Source organism: Myotis lucifugus, unplaced genomic scaffold, assembly GCF_000147115.1.
Source record: "Myotis lucifugus unplaced genomic scaffold, Myoluc2.0 scaffold_26, whole genome shotgun sequence".
In the NCBI taxonomy this organism is placed as follows: domain Eukaryota; kingdom Metazoa; phylum Chordata; class Mammalia; order Chiroptera; family Vespertilionidae; genus Myotis; species Myotis lucifugus.
The window spans coordinates 9040643-9066876 of NW_005871074.1; the positions used below are offsets into that span (position 1 = coordinate 9040643).

A 26234-nucleotide genomic window follows, 5' to 3' on the forward strand; every position below is an offset into this window, starting at 1 on the left:
TATATATATATATATATATATATATATATATATATATATATATTGGTACAGTATACTTTTTATTACAGTTCAGCAGTTTATCATCTTCTGAAGCTATTAGGCTTCAATCATATTTGTAACTTACATTTTTCATTTTTAAAACTATCATACATATCATATTTACATTTTATATTTACTTTATAATTAATTTAACATTTATTTTTGAGACTTAATGATAAAGGAAATTCCCCATGAATTTTGAATCTTATTATCTAAAATATTTCTCTTTCCTTTTCCATGTAAGGTGAAGCTGACAGTATTTACCTCTTCCTTTTTAATCTTTTAACTTTAAAACGTATCCTCTTCCAACATCTATGTATATGTAGGTTTCTGTATATTTTGAGGGCAAAGAATTGAGGGGATGGAGGTGTAAGGTAGGGCAGGCAGGTAGGGAGCAGTTACCAGGTTTTACTTTGCTTTCTCCCCTTCCTGTGCTTACACATAAAGCTTTTCCAGTGCCTGACAGTTTAAAAAATATATTATTATTATTTTATAATTATATTAAAAATAAACTCAATGAAAATATATTTTGGATACATGGGTACATATAATTGAGAAAAAGATTCTGAAATGCATATAAAAGGAAAGTAGGAATATCCAGGTAAATTTTGGTTTTAGAACTAAACTAACAGTGAATTACAATATAGGTAATTTTATTTTCAAACTTCATATTTCTGATTGTTAATATATTATCAAATATTTATTAAAATATCAATGTTACCTTGGTAGATATATAAATTAAGTATACATTTTCATAATCAACACACAAAGACGATTTTCATTAATAATATAGATGCATGTCTTCTTAAATGTTTTCCTAAGTAAACAAAAAAGTACTTTTTTAAACTTAGAGACTATTATGGACATTTCCTATCTTAAAATTAGGCCTATGTAATTATTTTCTGACATTTGGTATTCAATTTAAAAATGAAAAAGAATTTATTTTAAAATTGATTATTATGAATATTTAGAGTACTTCCAGTTTTTCATTATTACAAATTCCCTGTAAATAATATCCTTAAATGGATACACATTTTGGAGCAATTGTCTGATTATAGTCTTAGGTTAAATCCCTAGAAGAGAGATTGATCAAAGCATAAATATAGTATGTACACTCTTATTGTTTTTTGATATCTATTGCCAAATTACCTAATTGTAATGATCACCACGAATCTGTATGTGTCCAGTTGTAACTTCATAAATTATTTACTTTTAGTCAATTGGACATGTAAGTGGTATATTTTCTGAGAGAGAGCATATCTTAAAATTTTACTATTTTTTACTGTCCTATTGGCTTTTTTGCTATTTTTTTCACTATGTCATTTAGTAATGATCTATGTCTATCAAGAGTATGACATAGAAATAAAAAGTACAAAATATTACCATATGGAACTAGAGGCAATTTTGAGACGACCTTTAGTATTAGGAATGCTAATTATATTTTTACCTTCTGCCTCTTGGCTGATTTTTCTGTTATGTAAGTTAGGGTTTTAGATCTAGCATACTGTTAACAAATAACATTTTTTAAACATTATTTATCGTGGTTCTAAAAATATTTTGTCATTTTTGCTTTTGTACTTAAATTTACAATAAACATTTTGACTTTATTTCATGCTTAATTGGTTTCATTTTTCATAATTCTACAGAGTGATTTTAGATTTTAATGACATTAGATCCTCATCATTCAGAGTCCTTGGAATGCCAAATATTGCCTTGGCTTTCCTCTTCTAATTCATTCAGTAAATTGTATGTGTATCAAAGTGTGTGAATCATTCTACTGAACATGGATAAATAGAGTATTTATAAAACCACTTCTATTATAAAATTCAGAGTATTTGCAGTTAAGGCAACAGATCCTTGTTTGTTTGTTTTTTTTTCTAGATTTAGTTTTCATTTCCTTGATCCTTATAATTACCCACATCTTTTAAATTACTCGCGTTAGAAATATGTTAGCTCAGAAAAAGAAAGAAGCAACTCCGGTATTTTGTTTTGTTTTCTTTTACAGCAACAGTCTCTAACAACTTTGGCCTGAAGAGAAGATAAACCCAAATAAATCATCAGAAACTGGCCTAAACCAAGAAGAGATAAAAACATAATTTATTCCTCACCTCTGTTGTCACTACTGAAGGTTTAAATTATGAAATAATAAATAATCTGCATCTGAGTCACCTGAATTATGTCTGGTGTTTATGTATTTACAGCATCAATTTTCACCCTATCTACTCCAACTTGAATCCTGAAGAGGCTCTGAATCTCAGGGGAAAGCAACCTAGGATCCTTGTCCCATGAAGCCAAGAGGGCCTATTTTTCTGTTTTCCATCAGACAAAATAGTCCTTCACAACAGTGTCCCAATCAGGCAGCCGAACACCATCTGGAAAATACATATCTTTCTCACAAAGTAGTAGCAGTCTCTGTACCCACTGTTATTATCTGCCTCTAAACTCACCACCTTACATCGGAGCGGTATCTGAACTCTCTGGCTTAGCAGCCTCTGTCTCTCCTGCCCAGCACACTCTAGCTGGTTAACATGGTAGCTACATCTAAGCTCTCTGGGAGCTCTTAGCCTTACCTCTTGGCAGTACCAGCTCTCAGCTCCATCTGAGCTCTCTATCCTTTTCCCTTCCTAGCTGCTCTCTGGCCAACTAGCTGGTCAGTAACCTGTATATCACTCCAGAGACAAAGAAGGCTGGTTGCCAACAGTGACAATCATTTGGGTTATAGAAGGGCACAGCACACTGTGAGATTGTTGTGGCCTTGCAGCTGCTTATGTTATCTTAGCCTAGGGGCAGAGTGGCCTTGGACATTCAGTATACTATCACCAAGGCCTACACACTCTAGCCTTGATTATCCGGGGACTCTGGCATGCTTCCCATATTGGTTATATCTTTATAGTGAAGTTACTATGTTATGGTGTGCAACCCATGTCTCTTTCCATCTCTGCCTCTAAAAATATCAAGTGACAGTTTGAAATTAGCCTTCACTGAAACTGATAAACCCATAAGTCTCCCTCCCTGCCCCTCTCAACCCCCACCCCGAGAGAGATAGTTGTGTAATATCATTGAGCATACAACTGTCCTTGGAGGTATCTTTTTTTTTCTTTTCTATTTTCCTTTAAATACCTTATTTGAGACGCATTTCTATCATGGCTGTAATTTACAAATCACCCTGGACAAGAATACTCAATTGCCTCGATGTTTGACCTGGGTTGGCAGAGCCTATGAGCCATGCCTGTAGGAAGCAAAGAAGGTATATTTCAGATCTGCTTTCTGTTACGGAGAGTAGAGAAGCTGCTAAGAAGTACTATTGTTGCACGACCAAAAGTGGTAAGGTTGCCCAGTCTGTTGTTACTAGTAGAGATAACTTTACCCTATCTTTAGGGCTCTCCGAATACTGATGAGTTGGGCGATCTGAAGAGAGGATCATCATATGAGGCCAATATTTATCAGTTGTTGAAATGACCAAATGAGGAAAGCCTAAACGAAGTAAAATACCAAGTGGCTCTGGGCCAGGGTGAGTTTGGGACTTCTTATAAGGCAGCATTTCTACTTTCACTGTCTCTCCACGCTGAAATTGTAGAAAGAAGTGAGGGGCAAAGAACAATTCAAACGTGGAGTTGAAATGTCTTGCCCCCAAACCATTTTGCTTTTAAATTTGAAGAGGAAAATGAGTGCTGAAAAATGAGGGGCTGTTAAAATAAAAAATTTGCATACAGTAAGGAAACTTCTGTTACTCATACTTCCATACAAATTGTGTAAAAGGCCAGTGAAAATTTGGAAACCATATAGTTGTGTAATACTCTGAAGATTGTCCTTCCTAATTGAGAAACATAGGGTTTGGTAATTTTGTATCAGTTAAAATCTGGGCTGTTGTGCAGATATAGCCCAATATGAAATCTTTAATAATAGCTATAAGCTTTCAGAAATAAAAATATCCTCGTTGCTTAACTGCAGACAAGCTTTGATCCCTGGCTGTTTTCTGAAATTATTTTGGCAAAACAATCACTTACCTCTGCTGTGTTAAATTCCAGTAATTACCTTCAGTCTTTTTTTTTTCTTAGCTGACATTTGATTATTCCTCATTTGAAACTGGAACTGTTTTTTCATGTCTGAAACATTTCCATCTCTTCTTAATCCTAGTTGTTTATCTGCCTCTGAGAATTCTTCCTCAGTTTGCTTTGTTACCATCCACTTACTTGACTTTAAGTGATGGTGTTATTGACTTCCATCTGTTTTCATTGAACACCAGCTTGTCATAACTAATTGTGTGCATCATTACTACCTGGGGAGGTTCTCTTTTTCTTTTTCTTTTTCTTTTTTTTTGGAGGTTTTCTAAAATACTCATTCTGAAGCACTAACCCTAGAGATTCAGATTTGGTAGGATATTTCTCTGATACTGCTGGTCATTCTCTTGATACAAAATACTTCTCAGTGCTGTTCACTTACATGCACATATATACAGAATAATGCTTTTTTTATTGCTTAAAGTATTACAAAGGGTATTACATATGTGTCCTTTTTTTTCCCTGCCCTTGACAATCCCCTGGCCTCCCCTACCTCCCAGTGTCTTATGTCCATTGGTTATGCTTATATGCATGCATACAAGTCCTTCGGTTGATCTCTTACCCCCATCCCTCCTGCCCCCCAACCCTCCCCGGCCTTCCCGCTGCAGTTTGACAATCTGTGTGAGGCAGCTCTGCCTCTGTATCTATTATTGTTCAAAAGTTTATAATGGTCTCTATTATCCATGAATGAGTGAGATCATGTGGTATTTTTCCTTCATTGACTGGCTTATTTCACTTAGCATAATGCTCTCCAGTTCCATCTATGCTGTTGCAAATGGTAAGAGTTCCTTCTTTTTAACAGCAGCATAGTATTCCATTGTGTAGATGTACTACAGTTTTCTAATCCATTCATCTACTGATGGGCACTTAGGCTGTTTCCAGATCTTAGCTATGGTGAATTGTGCTGCTATGAACATATGGGTGCATATATCCTTTCTGATTGGTGTTTCTGGTTTCTTGGGATATATTCCTAGAAGTGGGATCACAGGGTCAAATGGTATTTCCATTTTTAGTTTTTTGAGGAAACTCCATACTGTCTTCCATAGTGGCTGCACCAGTCTGCATTCCCACCAGCAGGTACGAGTGTTCCTTTTTCTCCACATCCTCTCCAGCACTTGTCGTTTGTTGATTTGTTGATGATAGCCAGTCTGACAGGTGTGAGATGGTACCTCACTGTTGTTTTGATTTGCATCTCTCGGATGATTAGTTTGCTTTTTTTTATTTTTCTTTTTTTTTGTTTGTTTTCAGGTCAATGTTTTATCTAGTTCATATGCCTACCTAAATTCCTAGTAGGCTCATGATGGACTGGACACAGATTACCAAAATAATTCCTGGTTGTTGTAACTGTTCCTGAGTGTAATATGCAAGGTCATTTTTTAAAAAATTTCTTGGAAAAGGGAGAGCCCTACTGAAACAGGTGGAGCTCAGGTCGTGCAGTGTACTCACATGTGGATCACCGAATGAAAGCAGACAGAGCTTGCTTACATCTTCAGAAGTACAATGAGAAGTCAAGACAAGTTCCCAAGGTATAAGCTTGCCATAGTTCCCACGGTGGGAGACCTTTTAATACATCCTTTGAGAGGACTGTGGTCACTGATATGGCTAATGCTCCCCTCTGCACCATCCCCCACAAGTCCCTGTGGAATCAGTTTGCCAGTTTCCAAGTTGAATGCCAAACTAATCTCTGAGGCACACTGATGTCAGAAAAGTGCTCTTGCTGCGCTGACAAGGCCTATAGCCATTTCTAAAAGTTGGACACCCTGGAAGCAGATAAGTGTGTGCAAGTAGAGGGACATGTGGCAGCCAGGAATGTACTCTGGATAGCTCCTAGAATAAGGAGCATGAATGATGAAGAGCTGCTGCTCTCTGAAATGCATCTGTTCAATTTTGTCGAGGCTACACCTCCCATGGTCTGCTCCCAACAAATGATGGAACATATTCTTAACTGAACTCATTATCTCTCACTCCCTGTTTGAATCTGCTTCCTATAACATTGGTGACCTCCTCTCATTCCAGTTGTTTAACAACAATTTCACCCTCCTCCATATTAAATGAATCAACAAACCTATTTTTCTCCCTAAAAAGCTCTCAGATATCTTTACTACTTTATTCCCCTCCCACTCTTTATTCCTGAGGATGTAGACAGTACTGGCCCAGCCCATGGAAAATTCCCCTTTAATGAAGTTATTGCTTCCGGTCCTCATCATTTTAATCCCCTCACACTATTACAAGTTATCATTCTAACACACAAATCTATCATTCATTTGCATGTAAATCTTTATAAAATTTTAAAATTACTTAAGAAAAAAGTTATAAAATGCATTAACATCAGTACAAGTCATTCACAAAACCCAAAATGTCACAGCTACTCTTTAGCTTCACTTGATATCTGTATAGAAAACAAAATTATCTTGGTTGTGGTCCCAGAGAACTTTGAACATCCCTCTAACAAGGGGTTTTTTTTTTTGCTTCTATCTGTGGCATCTCTTGTACATATCTAGTTTTCTGTTAGTCTCTGATGGACTTGGAAATAGGGAGAGTGTCACACATATTTTGATATCAGCTTAGTTCCATGCTTGTAGTAAACATGTAAAAAATAATTGCTGATATGAACACAAATGATTTGAATGCCTATAATTCTTGCATATTAAAAACTGAGCAGTTATTACCAGTCATGAAAATTAAGTCATTAATTTAAATAATGAATACATATTTCACCTTTTGGTTACTTGACTAAGCAACATAAATTTTTAGAACCATTGAACAACCTTTTAATACTCATCATGCCTTCAGCGACATTTAGAAGACTTCAAAGATTTGATAAGGTTTTGGACAATCAAAAAAGCAGTTTATTTTAAGAGCAACATAATATTGATATACTAAATCTATTAATAGTCATAATTTTGTAAAATATACAAATGCTAATTTTAAAATATATAAAAGAATTCAAAAAACTGTGGTATATCTACACGATGGAATACTATGCTGCTGTAAAAAAAGAAGGAATTCTTACCATTTGCAGCAGCATGGATGGAACTGGAGAGCATTATGCTAAGTGAAATAAGCCAGTCAATGAAGGAAAAATGCCACATGATCTCACTCATTTATGGATAATAAAGACCATTATAAACTTATGAACAAAAATAGATACAGAGGCAGAGCAGCCTCGAACAGACTGTCAAACTACAGTGGGAAGGCCGGGGAGGTTTGGGGGGCAAGAGGGAAGGGTAAGAGATCAACCGAAGGACTTGTATGCATGCATATAAGCATAACCAATGGACATAAGACACTGGGGGATAGGGGAGGCCAGGAGATTGTCAAGGGCAGGAAAAAAAGGAGACATATGTAATACTCTTTGTAATACCTTAAGCAATAAAACAATTAAAAAAAGAATTCAAATAAATGAGTATGGCATACAGCATGCATCAAAACAAAACTAAATAATTAGGCTGTGAATATGTTAGTGAAATATTGTATACAGAACTGGCTATTTAGAAGTAGAATTTTCTATGCTATATTTGGTACTTGCATATAGTTTTTTTTTTGATAAATCACGCTAAAATGATTTAAGAAAAGCATGAAAAATATATTTTCATTGTTTTATTTTGTTTCATTTTACATATTGGGAAAACTCAATCACTTTATTGTGTTTATAAATATTGCAAGTAAGGAATGAAAGCACATGTATTCCATAGAAGAACAAGTTAGGAACTGTTCGGCATAGAAATCCTTGCAAAAGTTAAAAATTGGCTGCATATTAAGCCATCAAATGAAAGCTCTTTCCAAGTTAATTCCATGCCTTTCCACAGGTGAACTTCACACTTGATGGGGGGTGGGGGGGAAGCTTACTTTTAACTTTTATTTAGTCTGCTTAGCTGCAGAAATCAAATTATACACAAGGAATAAATAATGAGAATATAAAGTTGTTTTTACAGGATCACTTCATACTTGTTTTTTTTCTGCCTAATACTTTAATTGTAACTTCATACTGGGGGATTAGAATGAATATATACACACATTTCATATATAGTTTTTAAATTTAGTTTCTTTAGCCAAAGATTTTCTAAGAAATGAACTTACTGCCAATTGAAGAATTGAATATATATATATATGTATATATATATATATGTATATATATATTTATATATATTACAATATACCTTTATGTTCATGGGTATGTCTGTATTTGTTTAGACCTGAGACATCTGGCACTAGATATGATTAAAAAAGGCAATTGTCTGCTACTAAACATATTGGGAATTTCTATTGTCTTTTTCCTTTAATGCAGTAATTTAGTCTTTTTACCAGAAAGCTATGACGTGAACTCTTCATATTGCCAAGAACTTCACCAACAATAGCTGCTTCCAGAGAAGAAAGTGGCTTTATAACCGAATGTGACCCCCAAAGGCCTTTAAAATGTTAGCCTGGGAGAAATGAGGCACCTCGCAGGAGGCAGGACTCGCTGGCTGAGTCGTCAGTGGTGGGCGGGGCCGAGCAGTCTCACATTCCATCCTCCTGGCCCAGAACTCAGCCCCCTGCGCATGCGCGAGACGCCTCAGTTATGCCACCAACTGCCTGCACTGTGGCGAGGGTCACCTGGCTCGCAATGCTGTTTCTCTTGCTGATCCTCTCAGGCCTCGGCAGGTTGACCTTCGCAGACCATTGTAAGTGGGGAACCTGCGCCATAGGAGGGCCGCCCAGCACAGTGTCCCCGGGTGAGGCCAGTGTCTCCCTTCTTGCTCCAGATCCCAGGGCCAGGCTGGGGGTCCCCAGTCATGCTGTCAGAGCCACCTAGTTTCAGGGTCCTGCTGAGCCTGGTGGTTGGAGAGCTCAGAGCAGGCCTGGGGCAGTTGGCCCTCACTTACCTGAGTCTGCAGGGGCAGGAGAGGGCGCCCTGCTGCTGGGGCGGTGGGTCCCCAGAGAGCCTGGATGGGGTCCTGAGACCAGCACTTCCTCCCCCAGTCAGGGTTGAGGTCAGCGAGTCCCAGCTCTCTGGACAGTGGTAGGGCAACACTCTCACATGAGAGGGGCCTCTTCCTGGAGTCGCACAATGTGTGTGTGTGTGTGTGTGTGTGTGTGTGTGTGTGGACATGGAAGTTCAGAGTGACATGGCAGGAGAGGACAAATAAATGAAGATGAAGGATGCTACACCCTGGGAAAGTTCACACGTTTTCTTCTTTTTCTCCTCCTCTTCCTCCTCCTCTTCCTCCTCCTCCTCCTCCTCCTCCTCCTCCTCCTCCTAATAGTATAAGCTATGTTATTTTTATTTATTTTTTTAAGTTCTTTATTGTTTAAAGTATTACATATGTCTCCTTTTGTTTTCTAACTGCAGACTCTGAAACATCACATCTGCAAATTACAGTGCCACGAAAGCTCGGAACCACCACCAACGATATTGATGTTTCAGAAACACAAGTAATTAAGAAATCACTTTAAAAAAATAAGTGTTTTATTTTTACTGGACTGCAGAACCTAAGTTAATTCATGAATATCCCTTTGTAAAATTTTGTGTTCTAATAGATGTGTTTAAGTGACATTTTATCTGAATGACAGCAAGTATTTTGATTATTTTAATTTCTTAAGTGATATATGAAAATTGTGAAATTATAAAGGTACTCAGTGATATGTTAGGAATCCAAGGATTGGAACCTCAGTAGCAGGGCCAAAGAGGAATATTAAATTGCCAACTGAAAAACTATTAGATACTGAGGCAGGTTTTATAGAATGACGGTCTGACTGTTTCACATTATGGCACCAAATTTTAAAAAATCCAGTCTTTATGAGTTTATAAAAGCTATTACTTTAAAAACATAAGTATCCCAAGAGGTTAAAATTTTTAGGAGAGTATAACATATACTGGGATAATAGGAACAAAAAGAAAACTTGAGTGTCCACAATAATAACAGAAAAAGAAAGAAGTACATTTAATGCACTCAAACATCCTTAATACACACACAACGTTATGAGGGATAAGCTTTATTAAAATATGCAGTTCACCAGGCACATATAATAATTATAAATTTGTACAACTTTAACAGGTGCCCTCAGCACATATAAAATCAGATCTTATAGCACTAGGGGGAGACATTTTCAAATTCATTTTCATAGTGAGTCCAAAAAAATATGGTTTTCTCTAAACATAATCCGTGTTGTTGCAAATGGTAAGTTTTCATTCTTTTTATATGGTCGAGTAATATTCCATTGCATATAGTATGTACCACATCTTCTTTATCCATTTGTCTATTGATGGCAACTTAGGTTGCTGCCATATCTTGGCTATTGTGAATAATGCTGCAAAGACAAATACCATATGATTTCACTTATATGTGGAATCTAAAGAACAAAGTAAATGAAGAATCAAAACACAGACTCATAGGTACAGAGAACAAACTGATGGTTGCCAGAAATGAGGGTGGTTGAGGGGAAGCTGGGTGATAATGGTGAAGGTATTAAGAAATACAAATTGGTTCTTACAATTAGTCATGGGCATGTAAAGTACAGCATAAGGAATATAGTCAATAATATCATAGTAACTATGTATGCTGCCAAGTGGGGACCAGACTTATCCAGGGGATCACTTCCTAAATTATATAAATTTGCAACCACCATGGTGTACACCTGGAGCTAATATACTGAATATCAATTGTAATTGAAAAATTAAGAGAAAAAAATGTTTTGTTCAAATGGTGGTGGACAAATCATAAAGATATAAAGAATACTTGAAAAGCAAAAATAAACATTTTATCCAATGGATATATATTAATTGAATGATCCCATGGAGTAAATGCACTGGTTTCCCTTTCTGCTATTTGTTAGGACTCACTAGACCCCACAGTGTATCACACGTGAGCCTTTTAAGGGCAAAGCATCTGGTGCAGCAGGAGAAAGAGAATTCAGGCAAATATCAGGATCCAAGAAACATCCACAGTCAGCTCCTCATGAACCCAGTCTCTGCTCCTGAAACATGCTGAGTCTCTGGTTTGGAATAACAAGACCTGGGGGAGGAACTTTTGCCTTGAGAGACTACTCCTGACAAAGCTTCAGCCACTAGGAAGCCACGCCAGCCCTGTCTAGATAGGTTGGGCAACACTAAGGAAGCTAACTTTAGCCAGGGAAGTTTTGTACCCTACATGTGCATTACAAATCTCACAGTCCTTCTGACTAAGAGTCAGACACATTCAGGCTGGAGGCATCCCCAGAAATAAAGGCAGAACTTTGCTGATCCTGCTATAAATCAGGTCTGTCTCCACAGTAATTAATGCTTCTTAAGAATATACAGGTGAGTCAACAAAATTGACAAAAGCACGTTAAAGAATTAAAAATCAAACACAGTACAAAACTCCTTATATGGTCACAATTTAAAATTTATCAAAAAGACTGAAATATGTATTTGGTGATTTAAAAATACACATGTACATAATTCATGAGTTGAAGACGAAGTTTGTTCTCTGTATCTATGAGTATAAAATGGATATTAAATAATAACTAATGATCAATAACGAAAAAATTGCAAACCAAAGTTTGAGTCATGCTCATAAGATGGTAGAGGGGAATAATTTATAATTACAAATACTTAAATAAGCAAAAAAAGGTCTGGAAATTCAAATTTAAAAATAATTATAACCTTAAAAAAGTTAAAGATGTGACTGAAATTAAGAAGTAGAATTAATGAAAAAGAAAGTTAAGCTAAAATTTTCTGGATCCATAGTGTCAAAGGTTGATTTCTGGGGAGAAAATGATATATTTTGGTAAGGTAGACTAAGGAAAATGGAAAGGAGAAGAAAAATATGTAACATTAGGAATGAGAAATATATGAAGGTGTAAATAAAATCTAAAAAAATATATGCAGATTAAGTGTTATTTAAACGAAATAGTTAAATTCATAAAAATATAACAAAATTGACCTAAGATGAAACTAACAGCACTGCTGCTCTTTTCCTATTAAGGAAGTAAAACATTTTTTAAATCCTGTGACACCACCCCTCCCACCATTGCAGGCTAAACTGATTCTATGATAGGATAAAGAAGATGTGGTACATACATCCTCCTCAACCACAGAAAAAGATGAAATATTGCCATTTGGGACACATTGGATGCATGCCATGCTAAGCAAAATACGTCAGAAAAAGTTAAGAGCCATCTGATTTTACTCATGTGTGCTATATAAAACCCAAAGCAACAAATGAAAAAACAAAAACAAACAAACAAAAACTCAAAGACACGGACAACAGAGGGAAAGGAGGGGGTTGGAGTAGTAAAGGGTAGTCAAGAGTAGTCAAGAGTCCAGTTTCCAGTGAGGGAAGATGATGTGACTTTGGGTGGTGGGCACACAATGCAATATGAAGTTCACGTGCCCCCTTTTTTTACCCTTAGCCACTTCCAGCCTGCCCTTGCCCTCACCCCCTTCCCTCTGGCCATTCCCACACTTTTGTCTTTTGTCTGTGTCTAGGGGTTAGGCATATATGTTCTTAGGCTAATCCTTTCATCATCTTTCATCTAGTTCCCCCTCCCCATCCCCCTCTCACAGCTGTCAGTCTATTCCCTGTATCCATGCCTCTGTTTCTGTTTTATTCATTTATTTTGTTTGTTAGATTCCACGTATTAGTGAGGTCATATGGTATTTGTCTTTCACTGACGGGCTTACTTCACTTAGCACAATAATCTCCAGGTCCATCCATGCTGTTGCAAAAGGTAAGATTTCCTTCTTCTTTTTTTTTTTTTTTACAGTCACATAGTATTCCATTGTGTAAATGTAACACAGCTTTTTATCCATTCATCTACTGATGGACACTTGGGCTATTTTCAGACTTTGGCTATTGTAAATAACACATCTCTGAACATAGGGGTGCATATATTCTTTTGAATTGGTGTTTTCAGATTCTTAGCATATATTTCCAGAAGTGGGATCACAGGGTCAGAAGAGAGTTCCACTTAAAATTTTTGGAGGAAAGTCCATACTGGTTTCCACAGTGGCTGCCTTCTGATCAAGAGTGCTCTAGGGTAATCTTTTCTCCACATCCTCGCCAAGCCTTGTTATTTGTTGATGGATTGATTGTAGGCAGTCATTCGGGCAGGTGTGAAATTTCCACTAGCGGTGTATGAGTTTCTGTTAGTCCACACCCTCACTAACACTTGGCATTCTCAATCTTTGTTGTTGGCAATTTTGTTAATTTTATTCCCTTTTCGCTATCCTTTTTAGTTTTGGGCATCCCACAAACAGTGATAATGAGTGATATGTAGAATGTTAATAGGCCAATTTGATATGAATTGCAAATATCATTCTTTAGTATTGTCTAAGAATCCACTCTGATTTTGAGTAGCAGGTAGTAGTTCATCTAGTTTATCGATGCTTTTGTGTTTGTTTTTACTGTAGGAAGAAATTATCAATATTTTAAAATTAAGTATGATGTTGGCTGTTCATTTCATGAAAGACCTTTATTAGCTTTTTGGAAGGTTTTCAAATTGTCCATAGAACTATCTATCTAGAGATACATATGAGCATATATATCGATGTGTCTATGTATGTATACATTTCCTGTCAGTGTAGGGAAGTAACCTTTCATTCCTAGGACAAAGGCCATTTTGTCATGATATAGTTTGTTGTTGCATTTAATTTGTAAATATTTTTTAAGGCTTTGAAATTATGATCATTGAAGTGTTTTGCTTCCTCAGAGTATAGTTATCTTGTTGCAATATCTGGATTATACTGTCTCATATAATTAGTTGGGAAGTGTTCTGTCTTTATATTCCATGAATTTTTGAAGATTAGTATTTTTCCTTATTCAAATGTTTAGTGCAGTTCACCATTGAATGAATATCTCTGGACTTGGAGATTCCTTTGTGAGAAGATTTGTAATTACAAAATTAAATTCTTGATAGAGTGGTTTTAAGCCTATCAATTTTTATTATCTCTGTGTGTCCTTTTGTTTCCATTATATTTTTCAGTTGTTACCATGTTTTCTTTTTCACTGTTTAATCTATTTTAATTGGATTTTAGCTTTTTTTTTTCAATTAAAGAGCCTGTTTCCTATTAGTGGGGAGAGGGAAATGTTGTTTAGTAGTCAATCTCTATGCTTGGTATGCTCATTGTGACAGGGGTTTCACTACTGATATGTAATTCAGTGGCCCACGCCAGAAAATATGTGCATGTATACACACAAATGTGATTGTATGGTGTGTGTACATGTGTGTGGATGTGCATAAATATGCATGTGTGTTTATATTAAAACCATAGTTTATATTGATATATCCAATTTCAGTAGAAAACCACAGGTAAAGAAAATGAGAGGGGGGTGGGCAGGACATAATATATGCCAAAGATAAACAGCAAGAGAGTTGGCTTATACTTAAATATGTACATTTCATTAAAAGTAATTGGTGTAAACTTTGCAACCAAGTCAGAGATTATCATTTAATGAAAACATTAAATGCTCTCTATAAGAAATACTCTTTAAATAAATAAGACAAATAGATTAAAATAAAATTTTAAAATTTTAAAATTTTTAAGTTGAAACCCAAATCAGATAGTAAATGTGAGTTCATAGAGTGATATGAGAGAAGCAGCCTGCAGAACAAGATAAATAATTCCATGTCTTAATGATAAATATATTACTCTAACAAGAAGTCATAATAATCTTAAAAATATTTGAAGAAATGCAATATGTCATTATATATTACGAGAGGCCCTGTACATGTAATTCATCCCTAGGCCTGGCCGGCGATTGAAGTGTGAGTGTCTGGCATGGAAGGGCAGGTCCAAGCTGACCTCTGGGCCCTGGGCAGCACCTGGGCCCCCGGGCCTCCACACGCCCCCATCTGCCTGAGTCATGGCGCCTGAGTAATGGAGCCTGAGTCCCCCCATGAAGATGCAGTGAGCGTGGCCAGACGCCACGGGCTGGGGTTCAGCTTGGGCCTCTGGGCTGCCCAGCGGCCCTGCACGGATGCCGGGCGGGCAGCGTTCTCTCTCCCAGCCAGCCTCGCCTACCGGCTCCTGCGTGAACCCACAGGGAGCCCGACCGGCCCCTGCTGTCCCAGCGGCTGAACCCAGAAGAGGCCATGTGGGTGCAAGTGAGCTCCTTGCGGTCGCCCAGCATCTGAGCGCAGGGGCTTCCCTGGCACTCAAGCGCTGGCATCCCGGGCCCCTGCTCGCACCCACCTTGGCCTGGCGCCATCAGCTCACCTGCTCCACCATCCTGCTGTGGTCCCGCTCTTGTCAGTGCCCATGGGGGGGGCGGGGGATGCAGCGCCTCCACTGTCCCCTGCTGCTAGCACCACATCGCCAACACCTGCCATGTTCCCTGCCGCCCCCTGGTGGCCAGCACACGTCATAGCGAGTGGTTGAACTCCTAGTAGAACTTCCCGTCGAGGGGACAATTTACATATTAGGCTTTTATAATATAGGATTTTATAATCATGAAAATATTTGTATTAATAATTTAATAAGTTGCCCACAAAATCCTGCTAGTCAAAAGGTTTTAAGGCTTTAAACAATATTCAAGGGAAGATAAATATCTTTTTCAGATAATAGAACATAAATTAACTAATCCTTCAGATTTTTAGTATCATTTTAAGAGATCAATGTAACTGTTATATAGAAGACAAATAAAGTGTGAGAAAAGAAAGTTATAGGTCCTTTCAAAAGTGAAAGTAGCAAATAATTGTAAAACATTATGACCAAGTAGCTTTACTCTCTGCAGGAGAGTAATCCTAGAAAAATTTATTCAAATAACTCATCACACTAACATTTTAAAAAGTCGATGACTGTATTCAGAAAGAGCATTTTATAAAATTATTCACACATTTACACACACTCGCCAAATACTCACAAAATATTTCACTTTAGAAGAGAAAGATTCAATGTGATTTACATGAATCTAAGTAAAATAGCAGCACCAACAACAGGAAACTGTCATGTTTAATGTTATAAACAGTACAGAATTTCATTTTAGGGCCAGAGTAAGGCGGAGTGCCTATATTTCCATTTTATTCAATAACTTATAATATAAAATTAAGGAACAGAAATGTAGAACAAGTAGGGTTTAGAATGTAAAACAGAACCAGCTATTGCATGCACCAGGCTTCTGCCTTGAATAACTGGGTAACTGTTTACTTGGTGATGCCATTATCTGATTTCTACAATGTAGAAGACAAATTATACAGATTTATTTTCAAGTAATAGAATGAAGATAGGATACTAAATGAAGTAGTACTCAAATCTATTCTTTTTCTACATAATTTGTATATATACAAGTAAAGTCACAAAACACATCATGAAATGTATTCAACCTGTAAATTGAAACTTGGTTTTATCTTTCAGAATGTATCTCTAGCAAAAAAAAAGTGAGTCAGAGAAAGACAAGTATCATGTGATCTCATTCATATGTGGAATCTAATGAACAAAATAAACTCTTGAACAAAATAGATCCCAAAACACAGAAGCATGGAACAGATTGTCAAATCTCAGAGGAAAGGAGCGGGTGGGTGGGTGGGAAGAGATCAGGAAAGAACTTGTATGCATATATTCATAACCCAACACAGAATATTGGGTAGTGAAGGCCTGGGTTAGGGGCTGATAGGAGCAGGCTATAAGGGGTCAATGGGAGACCTGTGTAATACTTTCAACAATAAAGATAAAAAAAATGCACGTCTAAATTTTAGATGAATATGTAAAATTAAAAAATACATATTCCATCAAAATAAATCAAAAGATAAAACTGGAAACATCAAAAGTAAGTTGGTGCAACTATATTAGCATCAAAGTAGAATTTAAGAAACACTTTTAGAAATAAAAGCTATTGATAATGTGATTAATTTATCCTGAAGATATCAACATACTAAATCTGTTTGCACCCAAAAACAAAGCTCCGAAAATATGCAGGGCCAAAAACTCAGATTAAAAGAAGAAAGAAACAATGTCACAATAATCTTGGAAATGCACACACATCTTTTTCAATAGACTGCAGAAGATTGAACACTATAAGTTGAAAATGACATTATCCCAAAATTGCACCCAATGACAAAATTCACGTTCTTTGCAAACATGGAACCTTTACCAGAATTAACTACGTGCTACCCCATAAGAAATGGATATGTTTGATGCTGATGCTCTGGGTTCTCTGAGTTGTAATCTCTGAGGGGATTTGTGTAAATTAGGGTTTGCTCTTGTGATGAGCACTGTGGGAGGGAAGGGAAAAAACCAGGGGTGGGGAGAGCATCAACTGAGTCTCAACAAGAGGGAAGCTGGCATGACCCATGGAAAGATCTGGAGTTGGGGTGAGGGGGCTTCTTATTAAACGTGGACTGTCCCTGAACATTGTGAGGCAAATCCTGGAGAGAACAGCAAGGTGAAAGGCTGTGTGCAGGCAGTGCTTCTGGCAGTTATGGCTACTCACTTTCACCTTAAAAGGGGACCTGCATTATAGTCCTCGGATATTCCATGTATCTGTGCTAGAAACTGGAAAGTAGAAAAAAAGATAATAAAATTCAAGTTTCTTCAAGGTTCCTCAGCATTTCTAAATGTAATCATTTTAAATTACATTTGATTATGATATGTAATAAATGCCAATGACTAATGCTCTTAATTTAAAATAGATTTAGACTCCTCGAATTTCTGTCATACATCCTGTGATTAAAGAAAGATAGCAATATACTTTTATATGTGTATATAATTTTGATACATGCATGATACAATTTTGGTTTACATGAATGAGTGCATTTTTAAAAAGTATGGCTTTTGACTTGAAGAATTTCACCTTTTTTATGATTACTTTCTCTCTGAATACTCTGTTGTAGGTCATTTATGCCATCCAGATTAACAGGAAAACATACTCTCTCCATCTTAAGAAACAGTAAGTTAACATTCTTTTTTCATATAGTTGTTTTTAGTGTCTTAAATTTGTATAGTCACTACCCTAAATTGAGACTAAACAAAAACATGAATATTTCATTTGTTTAACATGTTATATCTTCTTCATGAATCATGTAAGACTAGAATTTCAGCCTTGATTTTGAGATTTGAAATTTAACTTTAAGCCAAATTCTAACTTAATGATGTAAATATTAAGGTATGTTAGATATATTAAGATTACTCTGTGTAACTCCTTAAAATGCAACCACAATTGCAACAATTAAGGGTATAATTTTATTTGACTATGTTTAGCTTTTTTTGTCTTCATGTTACTTCACATATTTATATGATTTTAAGACTTTTACTTGATATTCTACAATACCTTTTTCTCACTTTGCAATAGCATGTATTTTTAACGTCTTAAATATTCTATTATCTATCTTCACTCTAGGAAATCAATATTAATAATTTTGTGTGTACTTTTCTCAATTTTCTATTTAAATTTCATTCTTCTATTAGACAAAACCTATCACCATGTTTTTTATGAAAGTGGAAATAGGGTATTGCAACTGGCAAGTCTTATAAAAATGATGCTTATTTTCCTGCTCTTTGTATATTTTATAACTCATTCTTTAATAGATAACATTAGAAAATATGTAATATTGATAGGTAATGAGGTAATTTCCAGGGATTGTTGCTAATGAGTCCTGCAATAAGCATTCTTGTATGTATATTTTTATTTAAATAGATTTTGTTTGGTAGCCTTGATATTAAGAAATAGATTTTTGAAACAAGGAATGTGAATAATAATGACAATAATGATGATAATAAAAACAACAAAAGTAACTGGCATTTATTGAACACAAACCATTTGCTGGGCATATTTCTAAGCAATTTGCATGTAGTAACTGATTCAATATTCACATTTTCTAGTATATTAAGATTTTGAGAGACATTGCCAGTGTCTTTCTGAAAAGATGGTAGCAACTTAGATTTCCAAAAGCTTGCATGATGTACTAAAATATTTGATTTCATCTTAACATCAGTTTGTATTTAAATAATTACTAAATAATTACTCTGAATATTTATCTATATGTGGCTTGCATATTCATATAATTTTCTCATTATATATTTTTAAATATACTTTACTTAGTAGAGCAGTTTTAGGTTTATAGCAAAGTTGACTGGAATGCACAGATATTTCACATGCCCTCTGCCCCACATATGTATAGACTCCCACGTTAACAACAACCTCCATCAAAATGATATATTTTTATAATTGACTAGAGGCCCAGTGCATGAAATTCGGCAGGATCAGCTGGGGGGAGGGGCCACAGGCAGTTGGCTGGCTGGCTCCGCCCCCTGGTCGAACTCCCGGTTGAACTCCCAGTTGATTATATAGGATTATCCTGGCTTGACGTATCATTATCACCCAAAGTACATAGTTTATATTAGATCAATATTTTTTGCTGTTTTTTTCTTTTGAATGATACAAAAATGTATAATTCTGAGAATAATTTAAATATTTAATGACAAACATGTAGGAAGGCTGAACTTTGTAGCATGTTCATATTGGGTTGTCTACAGAGATTCTTTAGGTTAGCTTAGGAAACGTGAGTGGTAACACTAGTATCCTATTTCTTAAGAAAGGCTTTGAGAACTATTGCATGCTTCTACAATTATTTTTCTCTCTCTGCTAAAAGGAAGATGTGTTCCAAGGAGGGGCCATGCCTTTTGCTGGGTTCCAAAGTGAAGGTAGCGTGTGGCTGAACCTGAAGTAAACGTGCAAAAAATATCCATTGCTGTTTTAAGGCAATGAGAATACAGGGGCTGTTTTTACCATAGCATCCTATCTAATAATAGACAAACATGGTAATTAACCATACCTCTGACACGCTTCCCATTGGCTAATCAGGGCGATATGCAAATTAACTGCCAACCAAGATGGCGGCCAGCAGCCACACAGCTGAAGCGAATAGGGGGCTTGCTTGTTCCAGTGATGGAGGAAGCCAAGGTTCCCCATCTGCCGCTGCTGGGCTCTGAGCTGCACTCTAAGAAACAATGTTGCAATTATAGAAGCTAAACAAACCCCAGAAACCTGCTTTCAGCCAGCCGGGCCTCTGAGCTGGAGCTGCAACAGTGTTTCAATTATAGAAGCCAAACAAACCCAGATACCTGCTTTCAGCAGCCGATGTCTCAGAGCCGGAGCCAAGCCTCAGAGCTAAAGCTGGCTCTCAGTTCCAGTGACAGCCATAGAAGGTAAATAAATCCCAGAATAAAAAAAAAAAAAAAAAGGAGAGGTTGGGAGCTTCAGTAATCCACCAGCCTGAAAGCAGCCCTCAGCCCCTCACCCAGACTGGCCAGGCACCCCAGTGGGGACCTCCACCCTGAAGGGGGTATGACCAGCTGCAAACAGCCATCATCCCCTCATCCAGGCTGGCCAGGCACCCAAGCGGGACCCCCACCCTGATCCAGGACACCCTTCAGGGCAAACCAGCCGGCCCCCACCTGTGCACCAGGCCTCTATCCTATATAGTAAAAGGGTAATATGCAAACTAACCCTAACAGCAGAAGGACTTGGAATGACTGGTCACTATGACACACACTGACCACCAGGGGGCAGACGCTCAATGCAGGAGCTGCCCCCTGGTGGTCAGTGTGCTACCAAAGGGGGAGCTCTGCTCAGCCACAAGCCAGGCTGATGGCTGCCAGTACAGCAGTGGTGGTGGGAGCTTCTCCTGCCTCCTCAGCAGTGGCTAAGGATGTCCGACTGCAGTTTAGGTCTGCTCCCCGCTGGCAAGTGGACATCCCCCAAGGGCTGCCGGGCTGCCAGAGGGATGTCTGATTGCCATCTTAGGCCCAATCCCCTGGGGAGCGGGCCTAAGCCAGCAGGTGGTCATCCCCTGAGGGGTCCCAGACTGCGAGAGGGCACAGGCAGGGCTGAGGGACCCCCTTTCCCCCCCAAGTGCACAAATTTTTGTGCACCGGGCCTCTAGTCTATATATATAAGAGCCTAAGCGACCGTTATGACCAAACAACTGAAATGACCAGAACGACTAGAAGACTGGTTGACCAGTGGCTATGATGCGCACTGACCAGCAGGTTTCAGATGCTCAACGCAGGAGCTGCCCCCTGGTGGTCAGTGTGCTCCCACAGCCAACCTGCCATGGCCCTTCTCCCCGGCTGGCCAACCTACTGTGGCCCGGCCCCTCGGCCAACCAACAACTTACAGCCCCTCCTCCCAGATGGCCAACCTCCCATGGCCCCTGCCACTGGCTGGCCAACCTCCTGCGGACCCTCCCCCTTGCTGGCTGTCCCCCAATAGGCCCTGATCTGGAGGCCAGCTGGCCAACCTCTTGGGGTTCCTTTCCATGGCCGGCCAGCCCCCCCAATAGACCTCGGTCACCGGCCAGGCCGAGGGACCCCATCTGTGCACGAATTCGTGTATTGGGCCTCTAGTCCTATATAATCCTATAAAATAAAAGACTAATATGCTAAGTGTCCAGTCATCTGGTCCTCCATTCAACCAATAAAAGAGTAATATGCTAATGATATGCTAAGGCCACTCAACTGCTTGCTATGACATGCACTGACCACAGGGGGCAGACGCTCTGACTGGTAGGTTAGCTTGCTGCTGGAGTCTGGCTGATCGGGACTGAGTGAGACAGGCTGGACATGACCTGGAGCTCTCCCGCAGTCCCTCCCTGGCTGGCCAACCTCCCGTATCCCTCCCCAGCCGCGATTATGCACCGGTGGGGTCCCTCGGCCTGGTCTGCACCCTCTAGCAATCTGAGACCCCTCAGTGGATGTTGGAGAGCCGGTTTGGCCCAATCCTGCTCAACACAGGAGCTGCCCCCTGATAGTCAGTGCGCCCCACAGGGGGAGCGCCACTCAGCCAGAAGCTGGGCTCATGGCTGGGGAGCGCAGCGGCCATGGCAGGAGCCTCTTCCGCCTCTGTGGCAGCGATAAGGATGTCTGACTGCCGGCTTAGGGGACCAGGCCTAAGCCGGCAGGTGGACATCCCCTGAGGGCTCCTGGACTGTGATAGGGCACAGGCCAAGCTGAAGGACTCCCCCCACCCAAGTGCACTGATTTCATGCACTGGGCCTCTAGTAAATTCATAAAAACTAATGATAAATGCATATTTTTTGTCATTATCAGTGGATGGATACCTTTTAGTAAATATTAACTGGCATACTTATGTTATTAGATTTATTGATGGTTAAATCTAAAAGTAAACTTTGTGGTGGGAACCTAGTAGCTTTGGTATTTACTTCAGGTGAAGTTGTGTTATTGCAGCTTCCATACTGGTGTATGGTTATACTGGTTATTCTTTTCTCTTATACACACATTATGCTATTAGAAAGCAATTTCGATCATGGAAAGATGAGTCCATTTAATTTTTTGGATATTTGAGCTTGTATAATTGACAGTAAATTTTGTTTGATCTCATGATTCTGTAACTTAATTTTATCAATGAAATTAATACCATGAAATGTCATTATCTTGGTTGAATTAGGTCATTTTTACATCCTCATTTCCTGGTATATTCATACAATAAGTCAGGAAAGTTGTATCCAGATTCTTCATTTGAAAAGGTAAGTTTTGCTTTTATACTGTGTAGATTATATGTTTTACATGGTTAATATGCCATCGGTGGGGTGAAAAATAATGTTTTATACTCCACAGTATTATTGGGCATACAGATAAAAAAATCCAAGTATAATGTGACAGTTACAATAAAATCATATGGAATAGAAGAACTACTTTTTAAATTTAAAATTTAGGAGTTGCTTATTCAAGATGGTCATTTAATATCTGGAAGTATTAGTAGGAGTTTGAGAAGAAACAAACAAACAAACAAAAAATAGATGAAGGTGCTAAAAAAAGCTAAAAACCCCCAAACACATTGAGTAGTTTTAATTGATATATCCTCAGATCTGAGCGGGGAGGTAATGATGGAAATTTTAGATTGACCACTGAGAAACTGAGGACACAAAAACATAATAGGTACAGAAGCTGAATATGTTCAGCGTGAAACATAGGAATTTCAATTATAACCCAAGATGCAGGTAGGAGTGAAAAAATTTTCAAAGCATGTGAGAAAGTTAGCTTTAGTCTGAAAGGTTTTCATTTTGCCAGAACATATGATTGGGAAGAAACCAATGTTTGACAAATGATTGGCCAAATTCAATTTCTGTATTGAAATTGAGAGATTAAAATATATGCATTGTGGCGGGAGCCAGGTGGAGGGGGGGGGACAGGGAGAAAATGGGGGACATCTGTAATACTCTCAACAATAAAAATAAATTAAAAACAAAATAAGTAAACAAAAAATGGTATCTGATATAGCATGTTACACTCACCATCTACAGGTAGAAAGCACAACATGAGGTATTATACATGAGGTACCTGTTTTTAGACATTTGACAATAGGCAGGTCAGGAATTTTCTCTGTGAGAAAAAAGGCACCTAGAAAGTGAGTTTCACATTCAACTTGACTCTCTGACTGTGAATACTGTCATAAGCACTGCATAGGGAGGTGGAACCAAGCGGCCACTGAGATTAGAGTTCAGGGATGCTGCAGCCGTTAGGAACTGGAAGGAGACAGGGCTAGAGGTGACTGTTTTGGTGGGAGGGTAGTTGCCTTGTGTTCTTGATTGAGGATTAGGCAGCATATGTGCTGGGTAAGACTCTACTGAAGGGTACAGAGTAAAATGGAAATAATACTATAGGCCAGTGGTTTTTAACCTTTTTTATCTCATGGCTCACATTAACTAATTACCGAAATTTTTCAGCTCACCAAAAATATATATTATTTTTGGCTGATCTGACAAAAAATAGGTATAGTTTTGATTCATTTACACTGGATGGCTATTGTTGTGTTGGCTGCTGTCATTATTTTTATTTCACAATCTAATGGAAAAGAGAACTGTGCTCCTGACTAACAGTCAGGTATGGCATGTTTTAAAAATTCTTGCAGCACGCTGGTTGCAAATCGTTACTCTGGGTCAAACAGTACTGAGAGATAATGGATTGTCCAGCCCAGTTAGCCTAGTGTGAGTAGGCATTCAGCTGAGACCAAAAGGGATCTAGAGTAATATCACCCCCATTCTTCACCCCATAGCCTGAAGCCCAGCAATGAGAGGAGTAAGGAGGGTTACCATTAAATTATTTGCCTTCCTCTACAAAATGCAACCTCTATAAAGGGTTCCAACATTGTAGAGGAAGACAATAATTCACTTGAGGGCAGAAATCAAAGAGTAGGAAAATTTAAAGCCCAGAAATTAGTTCCTTAAAACAACTAAAAATTAATAATCCTAGTAAGACTTCTGCAGAATAAGAAGTAAATCCATCAGTATTAGGGATGAAAGTAGATTTTATTAGTCATAGAGACAAATATTTGGGAGTATCGTAAATGCTTTACAGCAATAATTCTGTTAATTTAGATAAAATGTAAATTTTTATTTCTCTGGAGTAAAAACCCAGGGATATGATTGGCAGGCTATATGGTAGGTATAGGTTTATATTTTAAAAGAAATTACCAAGATATTTGTCAGAGTGCTGTACTATCTTACACTTCCAGTGGCAATGTATGAGAGATGAGTGTCTGCATTCTGGCCACTGTTTGATCACTATTCAAGATTTAAAAAAAAAAATCCCTTCTGATAGATGTGTAGTGATATCTCCTGTGATTCTGATTTGCATTTCCCAGTGACTAATGATGTTGGACATATTTTCATGTGCTTATTAGTGAAATATCCATGAAATGAGTTTTACCAATTTTCTAGTTTGGTTGGTTTTCTATTGTTAATTTTTGAGCAATTTATAGATTCTAAATACAGGTATGTATTATGCCAGATATGCAGTATGCAGATATTTTCTCCTATATTGTAATTTTTCTTTTCTTTTTTTAATCTTTAATTTCTTTATTGGTTAAGGTATTACAAATGTGTCCTCATCCCCCCATTAACCCCCAACTCCCCCCCCCCCCACTCATGCTCTCATCCCCCTGTTGTCCGTGTCCATTGGTTTGGCTTATATGCATGCATACAAGTCCTTTAGTTGATCTCTTCCCCTTACCCGCACCCTCCCCTACTTTCCCTCTGGGGATTGATAGTCTGATCGCTGCTTCTCTGTCTTTGGATATGTCCCTGTTCATCAGTCTATGTTGTTCTCTATATTCCACAAATGAGTGAGATCATGTGGTATTTATCTTTCTCTGACTGGCTTATTTCACTTAGCATAATGCTCTCCAGTTCCATTCATGCTGTTGCAAATGGCAAGAGTTCCTTCTTTTTTTACCGCAGCGTAGTATTCCATTGTGTAGATGTACTACAGTTTTTTAATCCATTCATCTGCTCATGGGCACTTAGGCTGTTTCCAAATCTTAGCTATGGTGAATTGAGCTGCTATGAACATAGGGGTGCATATATCCTTTCTGATTGGTGTTTCTGGCTTCTTGGGATGTAATTTTTCTTTTCATCCTTTTTATAAGGCCTCTCATTGATCAGACATTTTTGCATTGTTCTCTTGGGCTCAGTGAGCATGTTCAGGAGAGTTCATTTTAATTCTCTGTCAGGCAAATCATTTAACTTCATTTCATTAGGGTCAGTTTTGGAGTTTATCTTATTCCTTTGTGTGAGACATCTTTTCCTGATTGTTTTATCAATTCACTGTTTTGGTGTCTGCTTCTTAGAAGGCTCTCTCAGCCTTCACTTTGGGGGAGTACAGAAGAGGATCCCACAAAACATCCTGGAAAGAGATTTGGGGGCCTCCACTAGCACTTTGCCATCTTCTGGGCAAAGCAGGCATCTATTTATTCCTGCCTTCTCTGTGCTGCTCAGCAGAAAGGACCAGTGGCATTTACCATCCCGAGCTGCTGCCTCTGTTCTTTCCCTGACAACCAGAGTGTGCGGGACTCATCAGGGCTCCAGGATTGGTGAGACAGATGCTAGTTCCTTGGGCAATTGTGGTGAAGTGGAGGCACTGCATGCGTGGATCAACTCTTTCCTACCCCAGGAGGAAGCACAGAGCTGGGATTTTCCATCCATACACTCTGGACAGAGTTGGGGTGGGGATGAATCAACAGTGGCTGGTAGCCACCGCCTCTCTTGCTGCCTGGGTGTCTAGACTGTGCTGAACCCATCAGATCTCCAGGACTCCTGTCACAGATACTAGTTCTTTGGGTCAGCCCCTCAGAAACATTAGGGCCCTGGCCTTGTGAGCAAACTATTCCCACCCATCAGTAGGACGGTAACTAGAGGATGTCTTCCTGATCATATGGC

The 26234-nt window shown here is 38.3% G+C and overlaps 1 protein-coding gene and 1 long non-coding RNA gene across 2 annotated transcripts in view; both read left to right on the forward strand.

Annotated features, from left to right (window-relative positions):
- The window catches only part of LOC111825431, a 6072-nt gene extending 3882 nt beyond the window's left edge, over positions 1-2190 (forward strand). Inside the window, exon 3 of the long non-coding RNA XR_002828585.1 lies at positions 2045-2190. This is a non-coding gene — a long non-coding RNA (uncharacterized LOC111825431). The remainder of the gene's footprint in view (positions 1-2044) is intronic.
- Positions 2191-3264: 1074 nt separating this feature from the next.
- LOC102436127 (A disintegrin and metallopeptidase domain 3-like) overlaps positions 3265-26234 on the forward strand; it is an 80928-nt gene continuing 57958 nt past the window's right edge. Inside the window, exons 1-3 of the mRNA XM_023751827.1 lie at positions 3265-3363; positions 9433-9515; positions 22466-22544. Of these exons, the coding sequence (XP_023607595.1) occupies positions 3265-3363; positions 9433-9515; positions 22466-22544 (261 nt within the window). The remainder of the gene's footprint in view (positions 3364-9432; positions 9516-22465; positions 22545-26234) is intronic.